Below are 24703 nucleotides of genomic sequence, written 5' to 3'. Positions count from 1 at the left end.
AGACTAGCGTAATGCACTCTTCATAGGTCTCTCCTCGAAATCAACTCAGACTCCAGCTGCTGCAGAATACCACAGCTTGGTTATTAATGGGAACATCAATTCTGTAGTAACTCCACTGGCTGCGTATCAGTTACCAAGCTCAAATCAAGGTATTGGCTATCCCATACAAAGCCCTTCATGGCCCTGGACAATGATATGTGCAAGACTGCCACTCCATCTATGTCTTGCTAAAACAGCTTTGCTTATCTAAGCAGGACCTTCTGCAGGGGCCACTCTGCAGATGGGTAAGATCAACCACTGCCCAGATATGTGCTTTCTCTGTAATGGCCCCCACTCTGTGGAATGCTTTGCCTGAGGAGGTCAGGAAGGTTCTCACATTTCTAGCATTTTGCAAACTATGTGAAAAAGAATTGTTTTTTGGGGGGGATTTTTGTAAAGGAAATGAGGCTACATCATAACTGGTTGGCCCAGGAAAATACACTGCATTCCTACTGACATAGCGCTATGTTACTGCATTGTATAACATGAGCATCAATGTCAAGTTCTGTCTACTCTGAAAAAAAGCAATTCTTAAAAAATCTCAGACAGAGATTTTCCCTAACAGACTGAACCTGGAAACTTCTGCATGGAAAGCATATGTTCAGTCCCCAAGCCGTGAATAACTACCACATACAAGTTTTACTTATTAGCTTGTGGTAGAGTTCTGCCATCTTTGAATATTTACACATTCATATTTTCAAAGACAATTTTTTCTTCAACAAAGGTGACAACAGTATGGAAGTAGGCAGACACTGCCATAATAGATGAGACATGTAAATTTGGACATATTAACTTTGCACAAAACAGCTTCCCCCTACCTGTTTGTACTCTGATTCTCTTGCAACCAGAACTTGCAGAACATAGCTGACAGGATCTCCCTTCATTGGGGCTACTGTTTCCCATGCAATTTCACAGGCGTTTCCTTCCGTCTGTCTCACTCGTGGTGCTGTAACAAAAGATTTCCGCACATTAGTTAACTAACACAATTAGGGGTTGCCATCTCTGGAGATCTGAAGATGGAACCTGGGAGGGTGGGCTTTAGAGAAGGGAGGAATCTCAGTAGGATATCATGCCACACAGTCCATCCTCCAAAGCATCCATTTTCTCCAGAAGAGGAATAAATATTTAAAATAAATAAGTAATAAATAAGTTATCAATGTAGTCTGGAGATCAGTTGTAATTCCGCGGGCTGAATTTCACTAACCTGAAATTTAATACTGCTAATCTCATTTTTCTATTCTTCATCTGCAGAATGTACTAAAGACCATGATTCCAGTTTTCCAGATGAATTAATGAGAAACCTTGCACTCCACTTGCACATTTTTCAAAAAAAATATTTGTTGCATCACTTTATCTGATATGTAATATGTGTAAGTGAAAGAATTTAGTTATTGGAATAAAATGAAGGAGGATGGAAGAGCTTGAATCAGAAGTCTAGGTCGGGGGGGGGGAAACCTTTTTTCTCCCAAGGGCCATTTAGAAATTTATAACATCATTCGCAGGCCAGCAGGAACTCATTAGCATATTAGGCCACACCCCCTAACGTTAGCAATTAGGCCACACCATCTGGGATAATCAAGTGGAAATTGAACTGATGATAGCTGGCTTCCACCCTCAGCCCCTGCCACCCCTCCCTCCCTCCCTTCATGCAGAAACTGCAGTTGCTCCCGCCAGACCCAAAGCACCCACATACCCCACCAGCTGTCCTTCACAACACCCACCACATAGGCTCCAGAGACAGACAGAGAGAGAGAGAGAGAAATAAAGGAAAATAAAGAAATGAGAGGGAAGAAAAGGAAATAAATTTGGAGAAGAAATGGGAAAAAGCGAAATAGAAAAATGGGAAGAAAGGGGAAGAAATGGGGAGAAGAAATAGAAAGAAATGAGGTTCCTGTTACTTACTTGAACTTCCACAGTGACTCTTTCAGGCCCTGCAGCAATCTGCAGAGGCCGCAGCTCAGCGCAGCTGGGCTGCATGACCCCCGCCAGCTAGCTGGAACCGGGGAGGCCACTATGCAGCCTGGGCTGCCCCAGCGACCCCCACCGGCCAGCTGGGCCCAGGGAGGCTGCAGCAGCGCCCAGCCCAGTGATCCCCACTGGCCAGCTGGGTGCAGGGAGGCCTGTGTGCAGCGCGCCCGGCCCAGACATCCCCGCTGGCCAGCTGGGCCCAGAGAGGCCAGCGCTTAATGCGCCCAGCCTGAAGATCCCCCCCCACCAGCTGGGCCCAGGGAGGCCGGCACGCAGCGTGCCTGGTTGAAGATCCCTGCCAGCCAGCTGGCCTCGGGGAGGCCGGTGCGCAGCATGCTCGGCCCGGACATCCCCGCCAGCCAGCTGGACATCCCCGCCGGCTAGCGCGCCTGGCCCAGAGATCCCCACCAGCCAGCTGGCCCTGGGGAGGCCAGCGTGCCCGGCCCGGAGATCCTCCCTGCCAGTTGGCCCCGGGGAAGCCAGCGCCCAGTGTGCCAGGCTGGACATCCCTGCTGGCCAGCTGGCTCCAGGGAGGACGGTCTGGAGATCCCCGCTGGCCAGCTGGCTGGCCCTGGAGAGGCCAGCATGTAGCGTGCCCGGCCTGGAGATTCCCCCCAGCTGGGCCTGGGGAAGCCACCGTGGGCCAGTCTAAGGGGTCTCGCGTGCTGTAAACGGTCCATGGACCGGAGGTTCCCCACCCCTGCTATAGGCGAACTTCCCACAACAGTTTCTCTCTAAAAAGAGGCTCAAAAATGTGTATACAGCAAATAGCTCTTTATGGATCTGAAACATGAATGCAAAATATATGAAAAAAAATTGATGCATTTGAAGCACAGAATTGCAGAGGAATGGGGAAAAACTGCATAGTTAGGAAAACAGAGGAGGAAATACTGAAGAAGAATGGGTCAGGGCATGAATGGATGCAAAGTATAAAACTAGATTCAGGTGGGCATAAGTGTTGGTCTGAAGCAACAGAACAAAGTTTGAGTCCAGTGGCACCTCAAGGCTAACAAAGTTTAATTGTTTATAAGCTTTCATGTGAAGAAGTGTGCATGCCCAAAAAGCTTATACTGAGAATTAAACTTTGTTGGTCTTAAAGGTGCCACTGATCTCAATGTATAAAACAGCGGATTTTATGTATCGGGGCACACTCTAAGAAATGAAGGTCTAGTTTAAGGTCAACCCATAGAAAGAACAGTAAAAGATACCACTGGAATAAGACATGGGGAAAGGCTTGCACCGGACAGAAAACTGTGAAAAATTCTCAGTGTAGGGATTCCTTCACACACAAGGTTTACAAGCTTCTAATTTACAAGATTCAAAACCAGTAACATCTTGAAGACCAACAACAAGATTTCAAGAGTCAAAGTTCCCTTTGTCAGATACAAAAGTTTATACCCTGGAAATCTTGTTGGTGTTCAAGCTGCTACTGAACTCAAATCTTGTTCTCCTACTGCAGAGTAACATAGCTACCCACCCCAAACCTTTTAATTTATAGTAATTTTAGTTCATAACATTTGCCCCCAAATCCACCCTCATTCACAGTAAACTGTTAACTATCCCCTCATTACATAAGTGAATGTAAAAGTGAAGCTAAGGTAAAGGAGACTGAGAAAACAAGCTATGCTGAATGAAAAGGTCAAGAGAGAGAGTTCTTGATGTCAACAGGTAAGTAGGTATAAATAGTGACAGAACAGAAAAAGTGAGAAAGGGGTGTAAGAGGAAAGGACTGTTCTAAGAATCAGACACACATTAATTTTGATGCTTTCATAAAAGTATCAGAAGTCATGGTTTTTTTGCACCCACTCCAAGAAAAGCCATGGGGATGTAGTCTGGGGAGGACAGGGACCTAACTGCAAGTCCTCACAGGTCCCCCCTCCCCTATCATCTCCATTCCCAAGTCAGGAAATGAATATTAATTTACCTTTGATGACAGGTGGAATAGATTTGGTAGTGCTGAAGGTAAACACTTCTGAGAAAGGTCCTTCCCCAGCATCGTTTACAGCTTGTATTCTAAAAGCATAGCAGGTAAATTCCATCAGCCGTTGTACCTTGTAAGTGTGACTTGGTCCCCTATAGATGGGAATAAACCTAAACACAAAAGAAAAAAAGAAAACCAAGTTAGTTATTCATTGACTACTTCAGTGCTTTCAATCAAACCCTTTACTCTCAACTAATAGGAAAACCTCAAGCCTATTCACTTGTATAAAACTCCCAATCCAGAGATCCAGAAGGACGTCGCAATTAATTGGATGCCCCACAGAACTTTCACCATTTCCATGTAGCAACAGACAACTGAATGTGCAGGCTCAAAGAAATGCACTGGTGCTTCTGCAGCACACAGTGATTTCAAGACTGGGGTAACATAGAATCATCTAAGATTATGCAACACCAAGGCTTTTTGCGCAGAAAAAGCCCAGCAGGAACTCGTTTGCATATTAGGCCACACCCCTGGACACCACCATTGTTTAACACAGGGCTTTTTTGCAGAAAAAGCCCAGCAGGAACTTTTTTGCATATTAAGCCAGAACCCCTGGTGCCAAGCCAGCCGGAACTGTGTTCCAGCTTTTTTTTTTTAAAGCCCTGTGTAACACTTAACAGGTTCTCTAAATTCTCAGCTTTCATTTAAAAAAAATAATAAGTCTCTAGTTCCCTCCTTTTACTTTATATATCTGCAAGACAAATAGCTAGGTTATTTTAAAAAAATGCAAGCTGGGAATTCAGAGAGCCCGTTAAGCCTATTGTTACAATGATCTAGTGGTATACTGGTATTTTAGTGCCTTGGTGGGGGGAAGGGGGGAGTGCTGTGACACCACTGAGGATGACAACACTTTCCCTTGAAAATCCTTATTATTGACGGCAAGCGTGGAAGAAAATAAACTGACTGTGAAAGTGCAGAGGGAGGGCAGGCATGCAGAAGAAGGACAGGTTTCTTACCTGTAACTGGTGATCTTCGAGTGGTCATCTGTGCAATCACACATATGGGTAATCCGCAGGATTGGCCCCGACCTCGGAGAGTTCAAAGCAATCTTGATCGTAGATCTGGCGCGCCTCCCACTTGTCCTGGGAGGAGACAGCTACTGCGCATGCCTGGACAAGGGGGAGGTGCTTAGCCACTCAGTTTCTTCCCGCCGCCGGATAGGTGGAAATAACTGTGCTTACTAGCTTCCAGCAGCGGGGAAGGCTGGGTGGGTCTGTGTGATTGCACAGATGACCACTCGAAGATCACCAGTTACAGGTAAGAAACCTGTCCATCTTCTTCGTGGTCTCTGTGCATTCACACATATGGGTGATTAGCGAGCCATTTCTTCGGAGGTGGGTGCTGGACCTGTAAGAACATGAAGGGTTAGAGCGTAACGTAATGATAGTGGTACTCACAGTGGTTAGTCGAAGATCGATCGTAGCACTGCTTGTCCGAAGGAGGCATCTCGCCGGGCACGGACGTCGAGAGCGTAGTGCGAGGCGAAGGTAGATGTGGAGGACCAGACGGCTGCAGCGCATATGTCCTCTATAGGGATGCCTTTCATGAAGGCAGACGAGGTAGCCACGGCTCTGGTTGAGTGGGCTCGTATATGTTGAGGGATTGGTTGCTTTGCCAGCTGGTAACAGAGTTCGATGGCAGCAACAATCCATTTGGAGAGTCTCTGGGTAGATATTCTGCTGCCCTTATTATGGGTAGCGTAGGTGACAAAGAGTCTAGGGTCTTTACGGATTTGGCGGGTTCTGTCTATGTAGAAGGCTAGGGCTCTCCGTGCATCCAAGTTGTGGAGTGCCCTTTGTCCCGCGTCCGCGGGGTGCTGGAAGAAGGCTGGTATAGTGGACTGTCTTCCTAGGTGAAAGGTAGAGACGACCTTGGGTAGGAAGGTCGGGTCAGGTCGGAGGACCACCGTACTGTTATGAAATATCGTATACGGTGGGTCTGCTCTGAATGCGCAGATGTCACTGGCCCTCTTGCCTGTGGTGAGGGCCGTAAGTAGTGCCGTCTTCCATGACAGCAGGTGTAGTGGGATGGAGGCCATGGGCTCGAAGGGTGGTTTCATGAGTTGGCTCAGGACTAGGGACAGGCTCCAGGTGGGTAGAACTTGTTTGATTGGTGGGTGTAGGCGAATGATGCCCTTGAGGAAAGCTCTGGTCGCGTGGTGAGAGAATACCGTTGTGCCATCGATGCGGGGGTGGAAGGCAGAGATGGCTGCCAGGTGTACCTTCAGGGAAGAATACGACAGACCCGCTCTGGATAGCGTTAAGGTGTAAGTTAGTACCTGAGGTATAGTGGCGAGGTTGGGGTCGAAGTTGTGCTGTGAGGCATAGTGTGAGAAGCGTTTCCACTTAAATAGATAGGATTTCCTAGTAGATGGTTTTCTGGAGTTCACTAGGACCTGACGGACCTCCGGAGGGAAGTCTAGAAACTGATTCTCCAGGCTGTTAATTTGAGCGATGCCGGGTTGTGGTGAAGGACCCTGCCGCCCTGTTGAGAGAGGAGATCCCGTGTTTGAGGGAGCTGGATGAAGGTATTGTTGGACAGGAGCAGCAAGGTCGTAAACCAGGGTTGGCGCGGCCACCATGGAGTTATGAGGATGCAGTTTGTGTGGTCTACCTGAATCTTCTGTAGAACTCTGGTGATAAGTGGAATGGGCGGAAAGAGGTAGTGGAGTGTTCCTTTCCAAGTTTGTATGAAGGCATCCCCCCTGGAGAGGTGGGATGGAGGACCTCTCATGTAGAAGCGGGTGCATTGGGCATTTGACGGTGAAGCAAATACATCTATCTTCGGTTGTCCGAAGATGCTGAATATCTGTCTGATGTATCGGCTGTTGATAGACCACTCGTGGTTGTTGGTGGAGTGGCGGCTCAGGGCGTCTGCCTGGGTGTTCTCGGCCCCTGGTAGGTGTACGGCCGTGAGGAAGATGCCCTGGCTTATGCTCCAGTGCCACAGGGCTAGGGCTCTCTTGCAGAGTCTGACGGAGGCGGTGCCGCCCTGCCTGTTGATGTAAAAGACTGTGGCGATGTTGTCGGAGGTGACCTGGACGTGCTGGTTCCTTAGCGATGGGAGGAAGGACCGCAAAGCCTTGTGCACTGCGATGAGCTCCAGGCAGTTTATGTGGAGAGAGCGTTCGTAGTCTGTCCACTGGCCCTGCACCGTGAGGTCTTCCAAGTGGGCTCCCCATCCCCAGTTGGAGGCATCTGTGGTTACAATCACCGAGGGCGGTGTCTGCTTGAATGGCATGCCCTTGTAGAGGTGATGTTCCTTGGTCCACCATTTGAGGGATGGTACAATGTGTAGTGGAAGGGTGAGCAGTGTGGATTGATGTTGTGTGTGAGGGCGGAAAGTTCTTACGAACCACATTTGGAGGGGACGCATGTGCAGCTTCGCAAACCGCAGAACTGCTGTGGTTGCTGCCATGAGGCCTAACATTCTCTGGAAGGTGAGCGCTGTTTGGGAACGCTGGGCGATGATAGTGTTGGCCAGTGACATTATGGCGAGTGCCCTGTCCTGAGGTAGGAAAGCCGTTTGTGAGAGCGTGGAGATGTCTGCTCCTATGAATTGGATCCTTTGGGTAGGGACTAGTTTGGATTTTGAGAGGTTGACTAGGAGGCCTAAGGTGGCCAGGGTGGAGAGGGTGGTCGAGACGTCCAGTTGTAGTTGCTCCCTGGAATGGGCGACGATCAGCCAGTCGTCTATGTACGGGAAGATTGATATCTGTTGCTGGCGTAATGTGGCTGCTACTACTGCCATGCACTTGGTGAAGACCCTTGGTGCTGTGGAGAGACCGAAGGGAAGGGAGCAGAACTGGAAGTGCTGCTTCCCTATGGCAAACCTGAGGAATCTTCTGTGATGATGGTTGATTGTAATGTGGAAGTAGGCGTCCTGGAGGTCTATGGACGCCATCCATGCTCGTTCTGGGATGAGCGGGAGGATTGCCTGAAGCGTGACCATACGGAATTTCTTGTAGGTTATGTGTAGGTTGAGTTTGCGGAGGTCGAGAATGGGTCGGAGTCCTCCGTCCTTTTTTGGCACCAGGAAGTACCGGGAGTAGAAGCCGGTGCGATGGTATTGGGGTGGGACTGGTTCTATCGCGCCCTTGTCCAGCAGAGACGCGATTTCCGTCTGCAGGGGTGCGGACGGGGGTGTGGTGAGGAACCGGTGGTGCTTTGGAGTGGACGTAAACTCTATTAGGTAGCCTCTTTGAATGATGGCGAGGACCCAGGCGTCGGATGTTATGGTCCTCCAGGCAGTGTAGAATGGTTGTAGTCGTGTTGATGGGTTTGGCTGATGGAGGGAGACTGGACGGCTCGGGGCAGGGAGGTCAGAGAGACGGTTTGGGTGTGGTTGAAGGTTTCTTGGTTGTTTGGCGTCTGTGTTGAAAGGAAGGCTTGGACTGCGGTGGTTTGCGCTTCCATGGTTCCTGTTGTCGTGGGGATCTGTTCCCTTTGTATTGGTTGGACCTCCAGTTCCTTTGTCGATTGGTTTGGGTCAGAGGTTGGGAGACTCCCAGTCGTCTTGCCCTCTTCCTGCCATCGTCTACAGATGTGAGGATGTCATCTGTAGAGGAGCTAAACAGGCCAAGGCCATCAAAGGGCAAATCTTCAACTTTGTATTTGATGTCTGGTTGGAGGGAGGAGGACCTGAGCCACGCGTGTCTGCGGAGTGCTATGGCTGAGGCCAAGGTTCTGGAGGAACACTGTGCAGCGTGACGGGCAGTGTTGATTTGCTGTTTGGTTACTCTGGCCATCTCCTGCAGGGTCGTGGTGGCTGACTTTTGGGATGCCTCGGGCAGGGATGGTACCAATGCGGCGAGGGAGGTGGTCAGGTTGTGGGTGTATGCGGAGAAGCATGCCATGTAGTTGAGGATTTTGGTTGTGGCTGTAGTGAGGGCGTAAATCTTTCTTCCGATGGTGTCGAGTTTTTTGCCCTCCCGTTCTGGTGGTACCGGGTGTCTAGTCTGCTTCGACTTCGAGGACGAATGTACAATGATCGAGTTCGGAGCCGGGTGGGTGAACAGGAACTTGGAATCAGGTGCGTGTATCTTGTACAGCGCTTCAACCCTCTTGGATGTTGGCGGTACCGATGCCGGTTTGTCCCATGCTTCTTTGAGTGTTTCTAGTAGAACGGGGAGCATTGGGAGAGAAGAGCTGGATGGAAGATCCGCGTGGACTAGATCAAAAACGACGTCCGAGACTCTGGGGGCGTCCGTATTGAGCTTTAGATTTAGCGAGCTTGCCATGTTTGCTACCAGGTCGAGGTAGGATCTTGGGCTTTCAGACGGTGATAAGTCTGCTGGCTTGGCTATGTCGGAGTCTGGGGATTGTAGGTCCGAACCCGAAGAGTGGTCGGAGTCGGAGAGTTCCTCCTCGGATCCGTCGTCGGTTCCTTGAGGTAGGTCGGGCTGTGTTGTCTTGGGAGCCGTGTGTAGGGATTCTAGTGGTGACGGGAGCTTCGGTTCGGCGCCGAGGTCCGTAGGGTCGTCATGGTGAAGCGATTCGATCGAAGCAGTTTGGAGTCTGTGTGTGCGATCTCGGTAGCGCGGAGACTCTTGGTAGCTGTGGTAATGGCGATCATGGGATGGTGATCGTCGGTGCCGTCTTCGGTGCCGTGGGGATGGAGACCTAGATCTCGATGGAGAGTAATAGTAGTGTCTCCCCCTGCGGTGGCTGCGAGAGCGCCGGCGGCTGCGGGACCTGGTGCGGCGGCGACTGCGGGACCTGGTGCGGCGGCGGCTGCGGGACCTGGTACGGCGGCGACTGCGGGACCTGGTGTGTCGGCGACTGCGGGACCTGGTGCGTTTGCGACTGTGAGATCGAGGTCTAGTCAGGGGATCTCTCGGGGTCGAGGGTTCTCTGGTGAGCGCGTGGGCGTCTATCGGCTGTGAGAGATCTACGAATTTAGTGGGGTCGAGAGTGTGGGTCCTAACGGATGCGGTAGAGTGCGTATCCAGCAGCTGGTCTGGTGGGGAATTCGGAATGGACGGCGACTTTGATGAGATGCGGATGATTTCCAACGGAGTGATTGACGGTGTTGCCGTCGACTTCGACGTCGGAGTCTTCGGCATCGATCCGGAGGCAGTGGCGGTCGGGTTCAAGGCCTTCGGTTTGGTCGAGGCCGAGTCGAGAGGGCGGGTCTTATGCTTTTTTGAGCTAGTGCTGCCCGTCGGGTCCGAGTGGGCGGAATCGGAGCGGCGACGCTTTTTGGGGTCGTCCGACTTCTTAGAGTGCTTGCCGGTCTTAGGCTTACAGGGAGTCTGTGCCACGGAAGCTGCCGACTGCGCCTCTCCCACGAGGTGTGGGGAAGATGGCGCGGGTTGTTGTTGTCCGCCACGCGGCATGGCCGGTCGGAGTGAGGTTTCCATGAGGTGGCTCTTGAGTCTCGCGGCGCGGTTCTTGCGGGCCTGTTTGCCAAATTGGCTGCAGTGCACGCAGGAGTCTGGACGGTGTGCCTCTCCAAGGCAGAACAAGCAAAGAGAGTGGCCGTCGGACGAGGGGATTTTTGAGGAGCAGCTGGTACAGCGTTTAAAGATTATCTTGTCCCTTCCTTCCATCCGCCCGGGAGGGGGGGGGGAGGGAGGGGGAAAGTCCAGAAAGATAGTAAGAGGAGGCTTTTTTTTTTTTTTTTTTTTTATACGATACCAGGAGAAGTAGAAGATGAAGAATTGAAGCGAAGAGAAGGTAGTTGTTGGAGATTGCAATGAAGAAGTTGGAGATCAACGAGGAAGGTGCGATCCGGTCGGCGGTAAGGAAGAAACTGAGTGGCTAAGCACCTCCCCCTTGTCCAGGCATGCGCAGTAGCTGTCTCCTCCCAGGACAAGTGGGAGGCGCGCCAGATCTACGATCAAGATTGCTTTGAACTCTCCGAGGTCGGGGCCAATCCTGCGGATTACCCATATGTGTGAATGCACAGAGACCACGAAGAAGATCCATGGATTTCAATACTTGTGGATCGACACACTCTGGAGTAAGCTGAGTGTACAGAAAAGCCCACAGTCTAAAAGATCAAGTTAACAAATGAGTTAAATCTGGGAAAAATATGATTCACTTTATCTTCCATAATATTCATATGCAACCCCTTCATGTTCTATTAAACACACCATCTGGAAAAATTCATCAGTGTTTCATCAACTGAATCAAAAGCTGTAACACGCACACTCTTGGTATGTCAGATATAGTACTTTTGACATTAGCAGTCCTGAGACTCAACAGCTGACGGATTGGAGTGGTCAGTATAGACCATTTTATTTTAAAATGATAACCCAATGAAAAGTGACAGAGGCAATTCAGAGTAAGCTAAAAGTCACCTGATTGCTCCACCTCAGCACCAGATAATTTTTCAGTACATTTTGTGTATTAACTTGAATCTGGCAATCTGATGACCACTTCACTGCCTGGCCATGGAGTGCTTTGAATTTATTCTACTATTAATTAACAACAGCAGGAACATAAAGTCCTGCAGTTGAATAATAACATTTCTCAGAATAAATCTGGATTTACTCTTGTTATATTCTGGTACAAGGTTTGCCAGGATCGGGATCATAGATATGCAATTGAATAGCCTGACCTGTTCACATATGACACTATTTGTGATATGCATTGACTTCAGAAATAGAAGTGAAATGTAGGGTCTTTGTTGGATGAGGTGCAGATGTGATTCTGACTCTTTGTTAACCTTGGATTGAAAAACTGGGAGCCAGGCTTCAGAACACACTCCTTAATGTGAATTTCTGTTCCTCCTTACCAGGTTTAACCATAGTTTTAGCATGGCACTTGCAACTATTCAAACCATGGTTACCACTAACCAGTCTTCTTCTTAATCACAGTTTGCAAACCCACTCCAAACCCTGGTGAAGATGGTAGCCCTGCTAGGGTCAAGGCAAATCTATGCAGAAATGAGGAAAGTGATCATTCATGGTGGGCAAGAAGAAGAAAACATTCTTGGGGTTAGCTCCTAATTTGCAAACTGTGGTTTGCAGAGAGGCAGTCTTATATCTGTTCTTTATCTATTCTCTAGTGTCAAGGATAGCAAATGTACACAAACACATACCTCAAAAATGCTCAGTGCTACGCCTGGCATCTTGTATTGGGATGGACATTAGTAAGCAGCCATGCCATTCCATATACAAAACTGATGCCTGAACAGAAGACATTGCTTTCACATCTCAGCATGCTTGAAGTGATCAGAACCACTTCAGCCTGTCCATTAGTTTTCCATAGTGATTTCATGTATTCAGCTCGTACGAGGAACCACAATCGTGGTAACGGATGCGTCATCAGAAGTCTGACCTTTACCCATCATGCTTTGTGTGTGAGCTTGCTGAAGTATCAGGCTAGCCACTGCAGGAACCTGAATGCTGAATTAGATAAACTTTGTTTTCTTCCAGCAAATCAATTCTCGCTACCTCTCAAACTGACCTCTGGTTCTTTTTGGTAGCCACATTTCAAAATTTGCAAGCAATGTTCTCACAGGAAGTGCCGTGTGACACTTGGAGAGGCTCTAATTATAGGCACACACAATTACGTGGATTCAAAACAGCTGCCCATCATGTTCCCTACCATCTTCACACAGGCTAACACGTCTTTTCCCCTAACACGCCAGCCAACAAAGAGGAAATGAGTAGAATAGGCAATATATGCAAGACAGTGACGGTGGTACTTCTCAGACCTTGATTTACAACCATGGTACAACCTTATGGAAAGAGCTCTTCTCCAAGTTCAGTGGAAGACGGTGGAGTCCTGAGATTTAACAATATAGCCTAAACAAGCCTTAATTATGTCCATAAAACTCATGTTGCAATTTAAACGACAACTGAAGTTGCATCTTTATTACAATTGTTTTAAACTTCAAAACACGGCTGATACCTCGGTAAATGGATACAATCTGATTACAGTCTAAAGTAGGCACTTTGTATTCCTCAACAATTTCTCTTTGTCACATTTAAGTGGAGGAGGGCTGACTGCTGTCCAGGAAAAGAAGATAATCTCTAGTTATTTATTTGACAAGACAGCGAGCCCTGTGGGTGAGAGGCAGGTAGCTGCCTACTAAGCTGTTTGTAAAGACCATTCTCATCCACAGATACACAGAACTGCTTGAGTTTAACTAATATGATAAAGGTGTGAGAGACACTTTGAAGCAGCACCTTGTACAGAAGACAGCAGTGAACTCTAAGGGATGGGCGATATAAGCAAATAATGAACAATTTTTATTGGGTAAATGATAATACTAGTTATTTGTGGGTCACTACCAACTTTGAGGAAACTATAATCCTTGACCATCTCATTCTGGCAACCACAGTTACAGATGCTCTAAAAAATTTCCCCTGGGATAACAGATAACAGGAATATCATACCTAATAATGAAGATATCAGGAATATCATACCTAATAATGAAGATATCAAAGCGCATCCAGAGGAATACTAAGGAAGTTTCCCTTTTGTAAACTATATACAACATATATAGATAGAACTATGGATACAAAATTTTAGGTGGGCAGCTATTTGGTCTACAACAGAAGAGCAAGTACTGGTCCAGTAGCACCTTAGAGCACCAACCAGACTTTTAGAGTACAAGTTTTCAAAAGTCGGAGCTCCTTTTGTTTGAAGACAAAATCTTGTTGCTTTTTAAGGTGCTACTGACTCAAATCTAGCTGTTCGACTACAGACCAATATGTCTACTGTCTGAAACTACTGGAACACAGGGACTCTCTAGCTAGAGCAATTGTCCTAGGAGGCTTTTAGTGATGGAACAGTCCTGTACCCTTCCTACTGCTCTCTGTCCCTACCTCAGGTTCATGACTCCAAATGGGACAGGTCATTCTTACAAGCACCTAGATTCTAGTAACCATGACTGAGAAACACTGCAAGTCAACACGAAGCCCTCAGCTTGTGCTGAAGTTCATTACCAGCACTTCTTTCCAGTTACGGTATTAAAACAAGCGCAGATCACAAAAGCAAATGAAAAGAACCTCATGCCAATATCACTCTGCTTTGCAGTGGCTTCATCATCAGCTGATGATATATTTTAAAGGGTGTTTTGGATTGTAAAATTTGAGAAAGCAAGCACCAGTCCCTCACAAAGCAAAATATCCCCCAGAAAATTACCACCGTTCTGTATTTTTTTTCTCACATTAACTGTTTTAGACAGGTTTGTTCCCTGACCTTCTAATGCCAAAGAGAACAATAAATTATTTATCCGCAGAACATGGTGTTCCTAGAAAGAATGCTTAGAAGATGACAGGGCTGCAATTTTGTCATCAATATATTTTTATCCTCAATGAGGATCTTCCAGGAAATCGTTTTGATGTCACCACCCTGAATCTCTTTATCATTTGAAGATGTTCCAATGGAACGGGGAAATATGAAGAGATGTGAAAACCCCTCCTCACTTATGTTCTGCACACTCGATTTTTCATCTTTTATTTAGGGGAATCTTTTTGGAGAAAGATTTCCCCCCCTCTTCCTAATCTTCTGATTTCAAAGAACTCACTATACTTGCTGTATGAAATTGATTTGAGTCCAGGAACACCTTAAAGACCAACAATATTGCCCAAGGATGAGCTTTACAGAGTCAAAGCCCCCTCCGTCAAGTACCAGGGAACTCTGACTGTCAAAAGTTTATACCTTGGAAATCTTGCTGGGTCGTAATGGTGCTACAGGGTTTAAATCTTGCTTTCCAACTGCAAGCCAATATGGCTACCCACCTGAAGCATTTAAAAAGTATAGTGAAGCATAGGAGTGTAAAAATCATGACACAAATGCAGCTATTATTTTTATTATTTATGGAAGAAATGAAAAAGGGGCAACGAAAGAAGGTGGAAAATCATTAGCGCATTAATAAGCATAACTGCTAACCAGAGGCTGTTTTCTCCACAGCACAATCAATTTACCACCTGAAATCCAGGCTCCCGCAGAAGCCAATAACCAAATAAGAGGTATTATCACGGCAGGAAAAGGGACACTTGTTTCAATAATAAATGCCTCACGTCTCTCAAAACACACACTTGACCACTCCTGTTCTGTTTATTGAATAACTCAGCCCCTTAGCTATTTGTGGGGTGGCTTTTACTAATCCATATGGTGTGGGAATGGCAGTCCAAGAGCTTCAAAACAACAGCAGATAATTTGCTAGTGAATTGAAGAAAATGAAGTTCTGCACAAGTAGAAGGAAAAAACTGGACCTAGTCAATAGGTAATGTAAATGGGTGAAGCCCTTGACCTGTTGAAAGGTAGTAATTTCTTCAGCAGCCGTATGTTAACAAGAGAGCCTTCTTTTGTACTTAAAACAAAAATTTATAATCTTGTTATGTTTTCTCCCTAAAGGTCCACTGTTTCTTTACTATATGGAAAAAGTAACAAACTCCACAAAATGATAATTGGTTTCATTTAACCCTGCCTTGACATTGCAAATGAAATCAGGAAATCTGAGCTCATGACACAAACAGTACTATTGGGTGTGCACTACAGAACAGTGAGTGGGTGCCCATCAGAAAGCAAAGCTGAGGGAGAGAGAGGGACACATGTGGTGTGGTCAGTGGAGCAATGTGTGGAGGAGGGGATGTGATGGGAGAGGCTGCCACTTTCCCATTTAGCTGTTATTACTCCTGTTGCAGCTAGCATGTATCTGAGTAAGTCATGCATTGTTCTGTCCATGTTCATTGGTAGAATTCCTAATAACATTGCCTCTGGTGACACAGCAAATCTGATGTTCAAAATTTTTTGGATTTCAGTATATATTTATATATATTTTAGGGGGTTTTTTTTACCCTTATATGGTAAACCACATATGGTAAAAAGTACCATCTACCTTGTTGCATTTCCAGCATAGTACTTTGTACTTTTTATTCAACTTCCGAATGTCTTTGGGTGTGATATACTATGTATTTATTTCTTAATATGTTTGAATGCTTCAGGACTGATTCTACAGCAAACATATGCCTCAGTTTTAATTGTCAATTTCCTTTCCTTATTTGCTAGCCAAATTTTTTAAATGACAGTATACGGATTTCTTTTTTTAATGAATAAATCAATGTGCCTATTTTTATATACTTTTAAACACACACTCTCTCTTCTGCAGGTCTCTAGGCTGCATGAAAGCCAAACACTGCTGTTAAAATGGGTTGTTAATCATCTTGATTCAATTAAGAGTGTAAACCATTTCCTAATTAGACTGTTGGAAATTTGCTGGAGCTGGGTAACAACTGCATTTATCAAAAGGTGAAGTGGACTTTCTATGTTTGTGTACTCACCACTTTGCATATAGAGTGCTCAGGCCCAGATTATTGTTTTTAAATGAGTTTACTATGCCTTGATTGATTAGTTAACATAGTATGACCAAAGTCTTATTCACAGAATGGGATATACGGCTTAAGGAGGTTATACAATCAACTTTGCTGAAGGATCTCAAAGTAGAATAGTCTCTAGTTCAAGCCTGCTGTTTGCCATAAATTAAATAGAGGGCTTTGAGCTACTCTCAGCCTCTGGCCCCCCATATCTGCAATAATGCTGCTGCTTACTTACTAGAACTTTTTGCAGGACCTTTCAGGTTCAACTAAAATATTTATATCCTGCTTTCCTCCAAAGACTGGGCTCAAAAGGTTTTGATTCTGAAGTCCACGGATATGAGGATAATGGATCTTTCCCATGCCCCACTCCCATATTATTTCTGATCCCTGGGGAAGTTTATCTCTGTGGTTGTGGAATGAAAATCACTCTCTCCTTTTTCTCAGTGGAGCCTCACAACTCCACGAATAAACTTTTCCAGGTTCAGGGGGAGGGGGGAGAAGAGGAAAGCAGAGAATCCATGACCATCAACATTTGCTGGCTGATTATGGGATCTAGCCCAAAGCATTAAAGTCCCATGCAATTCAATATGGGAATTAAGCCTATGTTTAGCCCTTTTCCTATTCAAATAAACTGAATAAAATAAAATTCATACATTTTGACTCGACTGTGCCACGTGTTTGAAGTTTTTATAATTTTATTTAGGATAACATTTTTAATCCAAACTTTCTAACAGGGTTTTACTTCTGTAGTAACTTCTTTCAAAGAGATGTAATGATTTATAATTTTATGGTGATAACTTCCTCAACCACTTGAACTTACTGAAACGTCTGGGTAAACATTTAAGAAATGATAATTATGATTACCTAAAGACTGTCTTGCACTAGGACTGCTTCCATAGCTGAGTATTTCCAGCAACCTGTGCTGGAAACGTTACAATGGCTGCCTGTGGCGTTCCAAATTTGTTTCAAGGTGCTGGTTATAACCTTTAAAGCACTATATGGCCTGGGACCTGTCTATCTTCAGGACCGCCTTTCCCCATACGTACCCCGGAGAGCACTACATTCGGGGTCCCAAAATCTTCTTAAGATCGCCAGACTGAAAGAAGCTCAATTATCTGTCACCAGAGCCAGAGCATTCTCGGTAATAGCCTCTGTTCTGTGGAATGCCCTCCCTGAAGTCGTCAGGGCCCTGCGGGACCTGCCACAGTTCCTCAGGGCCTGTAAGACCGAATTTTTAAAACTTGCTTTCAATGGTTAAGGGGAGGTGGCTATTATTCCACAGCACTGGCAATCTCACTGAAATGAAAGAACCGAAACCAGAAACATCAGAATAATCAGAATTTCAATGTGCATCTTGGACGTAATGATTGTAAAATTTATGGAAATGATTTTACTGTATATCTTGTTTTAAAATTTTGTTTGTTTTTAACTGTTGTGAGCTGCCCTGAGCCTGTTAGGGGAGGACAGGATATAAATTTGATAACATAAATAAATAAATTACCATCGAATCAGCACTCATGCAGAGCATTACCGCCTGCAATAGCTGGGGAAAACTGTTTTGTGGGATAGGGAGAGAAACAGGAGCATGTGATATGGTGACATTTTGAATTTATCACACAGGGACGCATTTTCATTATTGACCGGGGGAAAGTATCAGTGAGCTTTCACTTGATGAGATAAATTGTTTTGTTTAAAAAACAAAAAGTGTGTATGTGAAACATGATCTTTATGCTGGATGCATGACTTTTGGGGCTAAACCACCACCCAAGCATGGATCACCCAAAATTTGCAGCTATTCAGGAAAAAATGGCAAAGTTGCAATTTAGTTCCAAGTATCAGAAGAACTATTCAATTCCAATTTTTTATATTTGTTTTTATAGAAATTTATTACTGTTATGTTTTTTTTCCAAAATCTACGGTAAGTCAAACATGAGGCTCAGTAACTAAACAACCGCTGCCTACTTTCAAAAACAAATTAGCCCTCCCCCCACAGATATATTTCAAACCGTGAAAAAAACCCTACAAGAGAAAAACACCAACATGAACAGGAGGTGCTAATGGGTATTACCTTACAAAACAACACCAGCTCATTGTATGTTGACCAATAGAGCTCCTACAGTGCTGAGACCTTTTCCCTATGAATGCAACACACATCTGGATGGATGCGGCTGGTTCTTCTGAGGTCAAATATAACCTAGCAAAAGGATTGTTTCAGCATGCCATCCCCTTTCGTTCCTTACTTCTCAAATCATATTTGATTCCACTTAAGGAATGGCTGGCAAGTCATGCCTAAGGTTCCCAACCTCCAAGTGATGCCTGGAATACTCCAGGGATTACAGTTGATCTCTAGACTGCAGGGATGACAGGAAATATAGAACCAAAGAAAGGGGGAATCACAGTCAAGCTATCGTGAATGAACTAGAAACTGTGATATGAGCACAATAAATATATCAAACCTTAAATTGTGTCTTGTCTCATATAATTAATATCTTATAGAGAAAGCTCTCATATCAGAGCCAAATAGTTGCTAATATACGAAACCATGTAGTATGTGAATTCTGAAGCAAAGAAATGTCCAAAACCTCTCATGGAATTTTTTTTTGAGAACACAAAGTTCCAATCCAGGTGAAATATTCAAAAGTTCATGTAGCAATAAGGTCTAAAGTACCTCAGGTCTTATGTCTGTATTGATGGAATCAATCTACAATCTCCTGGACTCCCGACGGGAGTGGGAAAGATCTGGCAGATCCCAAAATGTAGCCTCCAGATTGCTTCTGCGTTTACTGCTACAGAGCCTTCTTCAGTTGGAGCAGGAAGAATGATGGAAACATCGCAACGACGAAGTCCTCACAGTAGGAACTTCCCTTCTATCTCAAAACGACTTCCATATCACCCTCACAGTAGGAACTTTGTGTTCTCAAAAAATTTTCATGAGAGGTTTTGGACATTGTATATTAGCAACTATTTGGCTCTGATATGACAACTTTTTCTATACGATAGGTAATTATATGAGACATGATTTAAGGTTTGATGTATTTATTGTGTTCATATAACAGTTTCTAGTGCATTTGCGATAGGGATGACTGGGAATGGCAACTTCAGGGGGTGGACTCTATGGAATCATATTGCTCTTGAGCTCCCTTCCCTCCCTGAATCTCCAGGAATTCTCACAAGCCAAAGTTGGCAACTCTAGTCATGCCACATCATTCTGCTTCTGGCCACACTGATAACTTTATAGAATCTTATTAAATATGAATTTTTTTAAAAAATTTCCCTTAATGGAATACACACATTCTTCCTGAGCAAATGCGGACAAAGTGAAAGACTAGGCCCAAAACAAAAACATTCATTAACATCGAGCCTGCTTGTGCAGCAGTTCAAACAATGTGTTGCCTGAAGATGATTAATTCATTCTGTTTCTGAAAATAACGTGGTGGCTACATGGATAAAATGCCTACGATCCAGAAAAGTGTTCGTAATGTTTCAAGAAGTACAACCCCAATTTGTAAATCACAACATGATTACTACAAAATATGGTACTTAGGTTGTGCTGTTGAGGCACTTTTATATCATTAGGGAACTTTATGAGAAAAGGATTACACAATACCCCTGGCAATAACTATGAGCGAGAACAGGAACTGGAGCGGACCTGAGAGCCATCTATCCTCCAATCTCAAAACTGAGTATCATATTCTTTGGAATAGCTGCTTATTTATCCCTCTTGCGAAGAACTGTCAGTTTTGATCTACAGTAACATCTTGTTAAAAGCCGTTTCAGATGTTTAGGGGGTATGAACTTTTTGGGAGCCAGTGGCGAAAGCTTCCACTCTGAAAATCCTGTTCATCTCAAAGATGCTACTGGACTCGAATCTAGCTGCGTTTGCTCAGGTACCCTACCATCAGTTTGAGTATAGCATTGACCTTAGGAGTCACTACATTAATTGTTTCCAGCCCCCCACCCCCTTTTGATGTATTTTCTGCTTCAAACTGATTGCAGGAATTATGGGCTGCAACTATAATTATTTGGTCTGCCAAAACTATATCCCAGAGGTGCCTCTGACAAAAAAAATGCTGACCTCACCCACTGCAGAGTCGTCCAAAGCCACCTCTTACCTGATTGCTTTGAACAAATTTCATTTAAAAATACCTGAGAATGCAGACAGCATGGTTAGGCATTATCTGCCCTATGTGACCCTTATCCATCTTGTGACAGTTAGTAGAGAGAGGCCATTAAATTCAATTTTTGATGGTCATTTACTGCGTCTTTGTGGAGGGGAGAGATGCAGTTTGCTCTTAAGGAAACAACTGTAAAATCACTGCTAAGTAAGCATCCTCTTGAATCTGCCACACCTGACCAAGGAGGATGAGCTGAATGTGATTTTTTGATAGGAAACAGATTACCTAGCCCTATTTCAGTCTGGCTTCTGGCTAAGCATATCCTTAGCCAGAATTCTCAAGCTGAAATGAATAGTAAAGAGTCCAGAAAAACCTTTAAGAACAAATATTTTTGTAGCATAAGCTTTTGAGAAACGCAGCTCTCTTTGTCAGATATGAATGAGATTTTAAAGCATTCAGCTTTCGTGACATTTATTTATCCTGCCAGCGCCTTGATATGACTAATATTTGAGTTACAAAGTGACTGCAAGAGGATACGTAACTGATACCCCTGCTTACTATTCATTAAAGTAGTAACATGATAGAATATGCTTTTTTAAAAGCTGCCTGAAGTAAAAAACCTTGGAAATCCAATTTTCTTTTTTAGATACCATTTCAGAGATATTTATAGTAAAAGTAAAGATCCCCTGTTCAAGCATGAGTTGTTTCCAACTCTGGAGTGATGTCGCATCACGACGTTTTCACGGTAGAGTTTTTACGGGGTGGTTTGCCATTGCCTTCCCCAGTCATCTACACTTTCCCCCCAGCAAGCTGGGTATCATTTTACTGACCTTGGAAGGATGAGTCAATCTCGAGCCAGCTACCTGAACCCAGCTTCCGCCGGGATCAAACTCAGGTCGTGAGCCGAGAGTTCGGACTGCAGTACTGCAGCTTTATCACTCTACGCCACAGGGCTCATATATATATATAGGCATTTTCTATGGCAGCTTTCTGCTTGGGCAACCTTTTACACTAGGGGAAGTGTACATCTTTTGATTAGATTTAGTTTCACTTTTCTTGTGCAGCAGAGGGAACTGTAAAACAGTCTTTCCGTGAGCAGAAAAATGGGCTGGATGATCCACTCATTCCCTTTCCCTTCCCGTCTATCATGCACCTTATTCATTGTTCTATTGTTCTTCAGTTTAATTTTATTGCATTGTTTTTAGTTCTAAATTGTAGGTTCTTATTGTTGTTCAGTTTATGTTGTGATCTGCCCTGCACCTGTTTATGGAAAATGGCGGAATATAAACCTACTAAATAAATAAATATGAAGACAACCTAAGGGCAATGTACATATTAAAAACATGTTGCAGAGACCGTTGAAATAAATGATTTAGTAAAAAAAAATGCAATTAAAATTAGAATACCCTGGATCACATGAAGCCACAAAGACCCACTGTTTACTAGCACAAGCTGTCCCTAAATAGGAGGTTTCCCCTGATACTTTACAGTTACTAGATGTCTTCTTTTTAGAGGACATGCCTCTTTTTTGTGTGTCCAACCTCTTTTGGGCTCTTTTTAAAAAACTGATGGAAATGCCCTCTTTTTGGGTTGGAAGGTTAGGAATTTTCCTAGTCAGGGCCAGATCTACATATTTTTTGAGGGGAAGCGAAACCAAAAAATGGCTCCCCTGTTCAAAAAAATGAAGGGACCCGTGGGCAATCTGACACATACACTCCATTTAAACACCCCATCGGGTGTTTGTATGGGGAGGGGAAGCCTCAGCAGGCCTGGCCCTAGAGCATTTTGAGCCCTAGCCAAAACTAACTTTTAAAGGGGTTTAAAGTTTAAATTCCCTTCTACAGAGTTGTGCAGCAGTGGCGAAAGGATAGAAACCTAGAATCATAGAACCCTAGAGTTGGAAGGGGCCTCCAGGGTCATCTAGTTGAACTCCCTGCACAATGCAGGAAACTCACAAATATCTCCCCCCCTAAATTCACAGGATCTTCACCTGAACAGTAAGAGAAAAACCCAGGTTGGTTTTCCCTTCTCAATATGGCATGCATTTCTTTCCAGGGATCTGACAGCTGTTTGCATTTCTTTAAGTGCATAAACTGTTTGGGATCTGCAGCAAAGAAGGCCACAGTCCCAAGCATACATGCTTGATACTAAATGCTGAGCTATGTGGAACTTACTTCTGAGTAAAGGTTCAGGACTCTCAGCTGCAATTTTAGGTCCCCTCTCCTCTAGTCTCATTAAATTCAGTGGGACTTTCTTACAAGCAGTATAAAATTTAGAGAGCTTCTCACCTTGAAAAAGGAGAACTGGTAATAATACTCATAGTTTTGTTCCTGTATAGGGTGCTGTACAGACTAACATAAGGCAAATCTCTGCCCCAACCAAGGAGGTTACAGCTTGCATTTTGGCAAAGAGGGAGAAAGGGGGAAGAGCTAAGGATTGCAAGGGACAAGTAAGCGAAAATGCAGTGTTTGCAACTGGATACTCTAAAAACTGGGTCTGGGTAAAAGTCGGATCTACATGGATCCTCATGAATTCATATGATTTCTACATTGAAATGAAATCAAACGACTATTATTATGCTGAGAATTATTAGAAAGGGAATTGAAAACAAATCAGCCAGTATCATAATGCCCCTGTATAAACCGATGGTGCGGTCTCATTTGGAATACTGTGTACAATTCCGGTCATCGCACTTCAAAAAAGGATATTATAGCATCGGAAGAAGTCCAGAAAAGGGGAACTAGAATGATTAAAGGTTTGGAACACTTTCCCTATGAAGAAAGGTTAAAATGCTTGGGGCTCTTTAGCTTGGAGAAGCGTTGACTGCGGGGTGACATGATAGAGGTTTACAAGATTATGCATGGGATGGAGAAAGTAGAGAAAGAAGTACTTTTCTCCCTTTCTCACAATACAAGAACTCATGGGCATTCAATGAAATTGCTGAGCAGTCGGGTTAGAATGGATAAAAGGAAGTACTTCTTCACCCAAAGGGTGATTAACACATGGAATTCACTGCCACAGGAGTGGCAGCTACAAACAAAGACAGCTTCAAGAGGGGATTGGATAAAAATATGGAGCAGAGGTCCATCAGTGGCTATTAGCCATAGCATATTATTGGAACTGTCTGGGGCACTGATGCTCTGTATTCTTGGTGCTTTGGGGGGGGGGGCAAAGTGGAAGGGCTTCTAGCCCCACTTGTGAACCTCCTGATGGCACTTGGGTTTTGGCCACTGTGTGACACAGAGTGTTGGACTGGATGGGCCATTGGTCTGATCCAACATGGCTTCTCTTATGTTCTGTAGATCCTGTCTTAGGCAGGACGACAAAAATCATGCCACCACGGATTCGTGGTGCCTCACCAGTGCAAAAACAGGGTTACAAAGCACAGATTCTCATGTATTCATATTATTTTCATGGTGAAATGAAATGAAACCACCTTCATGCTATAGATCCTGTCTTAGACTATAGTCACCACCAGAAAAATCATGCCTCCATGAATCTGTGGTGCCACAACAGTGGAAAAACATGTTTCCAAACCACAGATCCTCATGGATCCTCATGATTTTTGCTTTGGATCCCCCCAAGCTCACCATCAGTTCTTATATCATGTCCATGGGCAGGGTTTGCACTACAGAAATCATGGATCCACAGTTTTGTGGCAGCACAATGGACCAAAAACTTGATTTTGAACCACGGATCCTCATGATTTTTGCTTTGGATCCCCCCAAGCTCACCATCATATGGCATGTGATTGGATGGTTAACTTGGGGTGGGCCAAAGCAAAAATCATGAGGATCCATGCCTTTATGACTCTGTGGTGCCACAACAGTGGTTTAGAAACATGTTTTTCCACTGTTGTGGTGCCACAGATTCATGGAGGCATGATTTTTCTGGTGCTGCCTATAGTCTAAGACAGGATCTACGGCATGATGGTTGTTTATTTCATTTCACCGTAAAAATCATATGAATTCATGAGGATCCATGCTTTGGAACCCTGTTTTTACACTGGTGAGGCGCCACGAATCCGTGGAAGCATGATTTTTGTGGTCCTGCCTATAGTCTAAGACAGGATCTACAGAATAATAGTGGTCTGATTTCATTTCAATGTAAAATCATATGAATTCATGAGGATCCGTGTAGATCCGACTTTTACCTTTCCCCCTAAAAACGTACTCCAATGCAAGTCAATCACTGACTTCTTTGAGACTCTCCTTCCAGCATGTTCATGATCTTCCCTTTGGGCTTGTTGGCTCTAAGTCTGGAAAGGGTGGAGGGACAGGGGGTGGGGGTCTTGGAGAGAGCAGGCGGGTCTTGTTTATG

At 44.8% G+C, this 24703-nt stretch overlaps 1 protein-coding gene across 2 annotated transcripts in view; it reads right to left on the bottom strand.

The window, feature by feature from the left end:
• The window catches only part of FNDC3B (fibronectin type III domain containing 3B), a 387437-nt gene that overhangs the window by 21258 nt on the left and 341476 nt on the right, over positions 1-24703 (bottom strand). For both annotated transcript variants that reach the window (XM_060242517.1, XM_060242518.1), the window contains exons 24-25: positions 3932-4098; positions 858-985 (exon numbers count right to left, since the gene is read on the bottom strand). In XM_060242517.1, coding sequence (XP_060098500.1) covers positions 858-985; positions 3932-4098 — 295 coding nt within the window. The remainder of the gene's footprint in view (positions 1-857; positions 986-3931; positions 4099-24703) is intronic.

The sequence above is a fragment of the Heteronotia binoei genome, chromosome 6, assembly GCF_032191835.1.
Source record: "Heteronotia binoei isolate CCM8104 ecotype False Entrance Well chromosome 6, APGP_CSIRO_Hbin_v1, whole genome shotgun sequence".
In the NCBI taxonomy this organism is placed as follows: Eukaryota; Metazoa; Chordata; class Lepidosauria; order Squamata; family Gekkonidae; genus Heteronotia; species Heteronotia binoei.
This window is presented reverse-complemented; position numbering and strand designations above follow the sequence as displayed.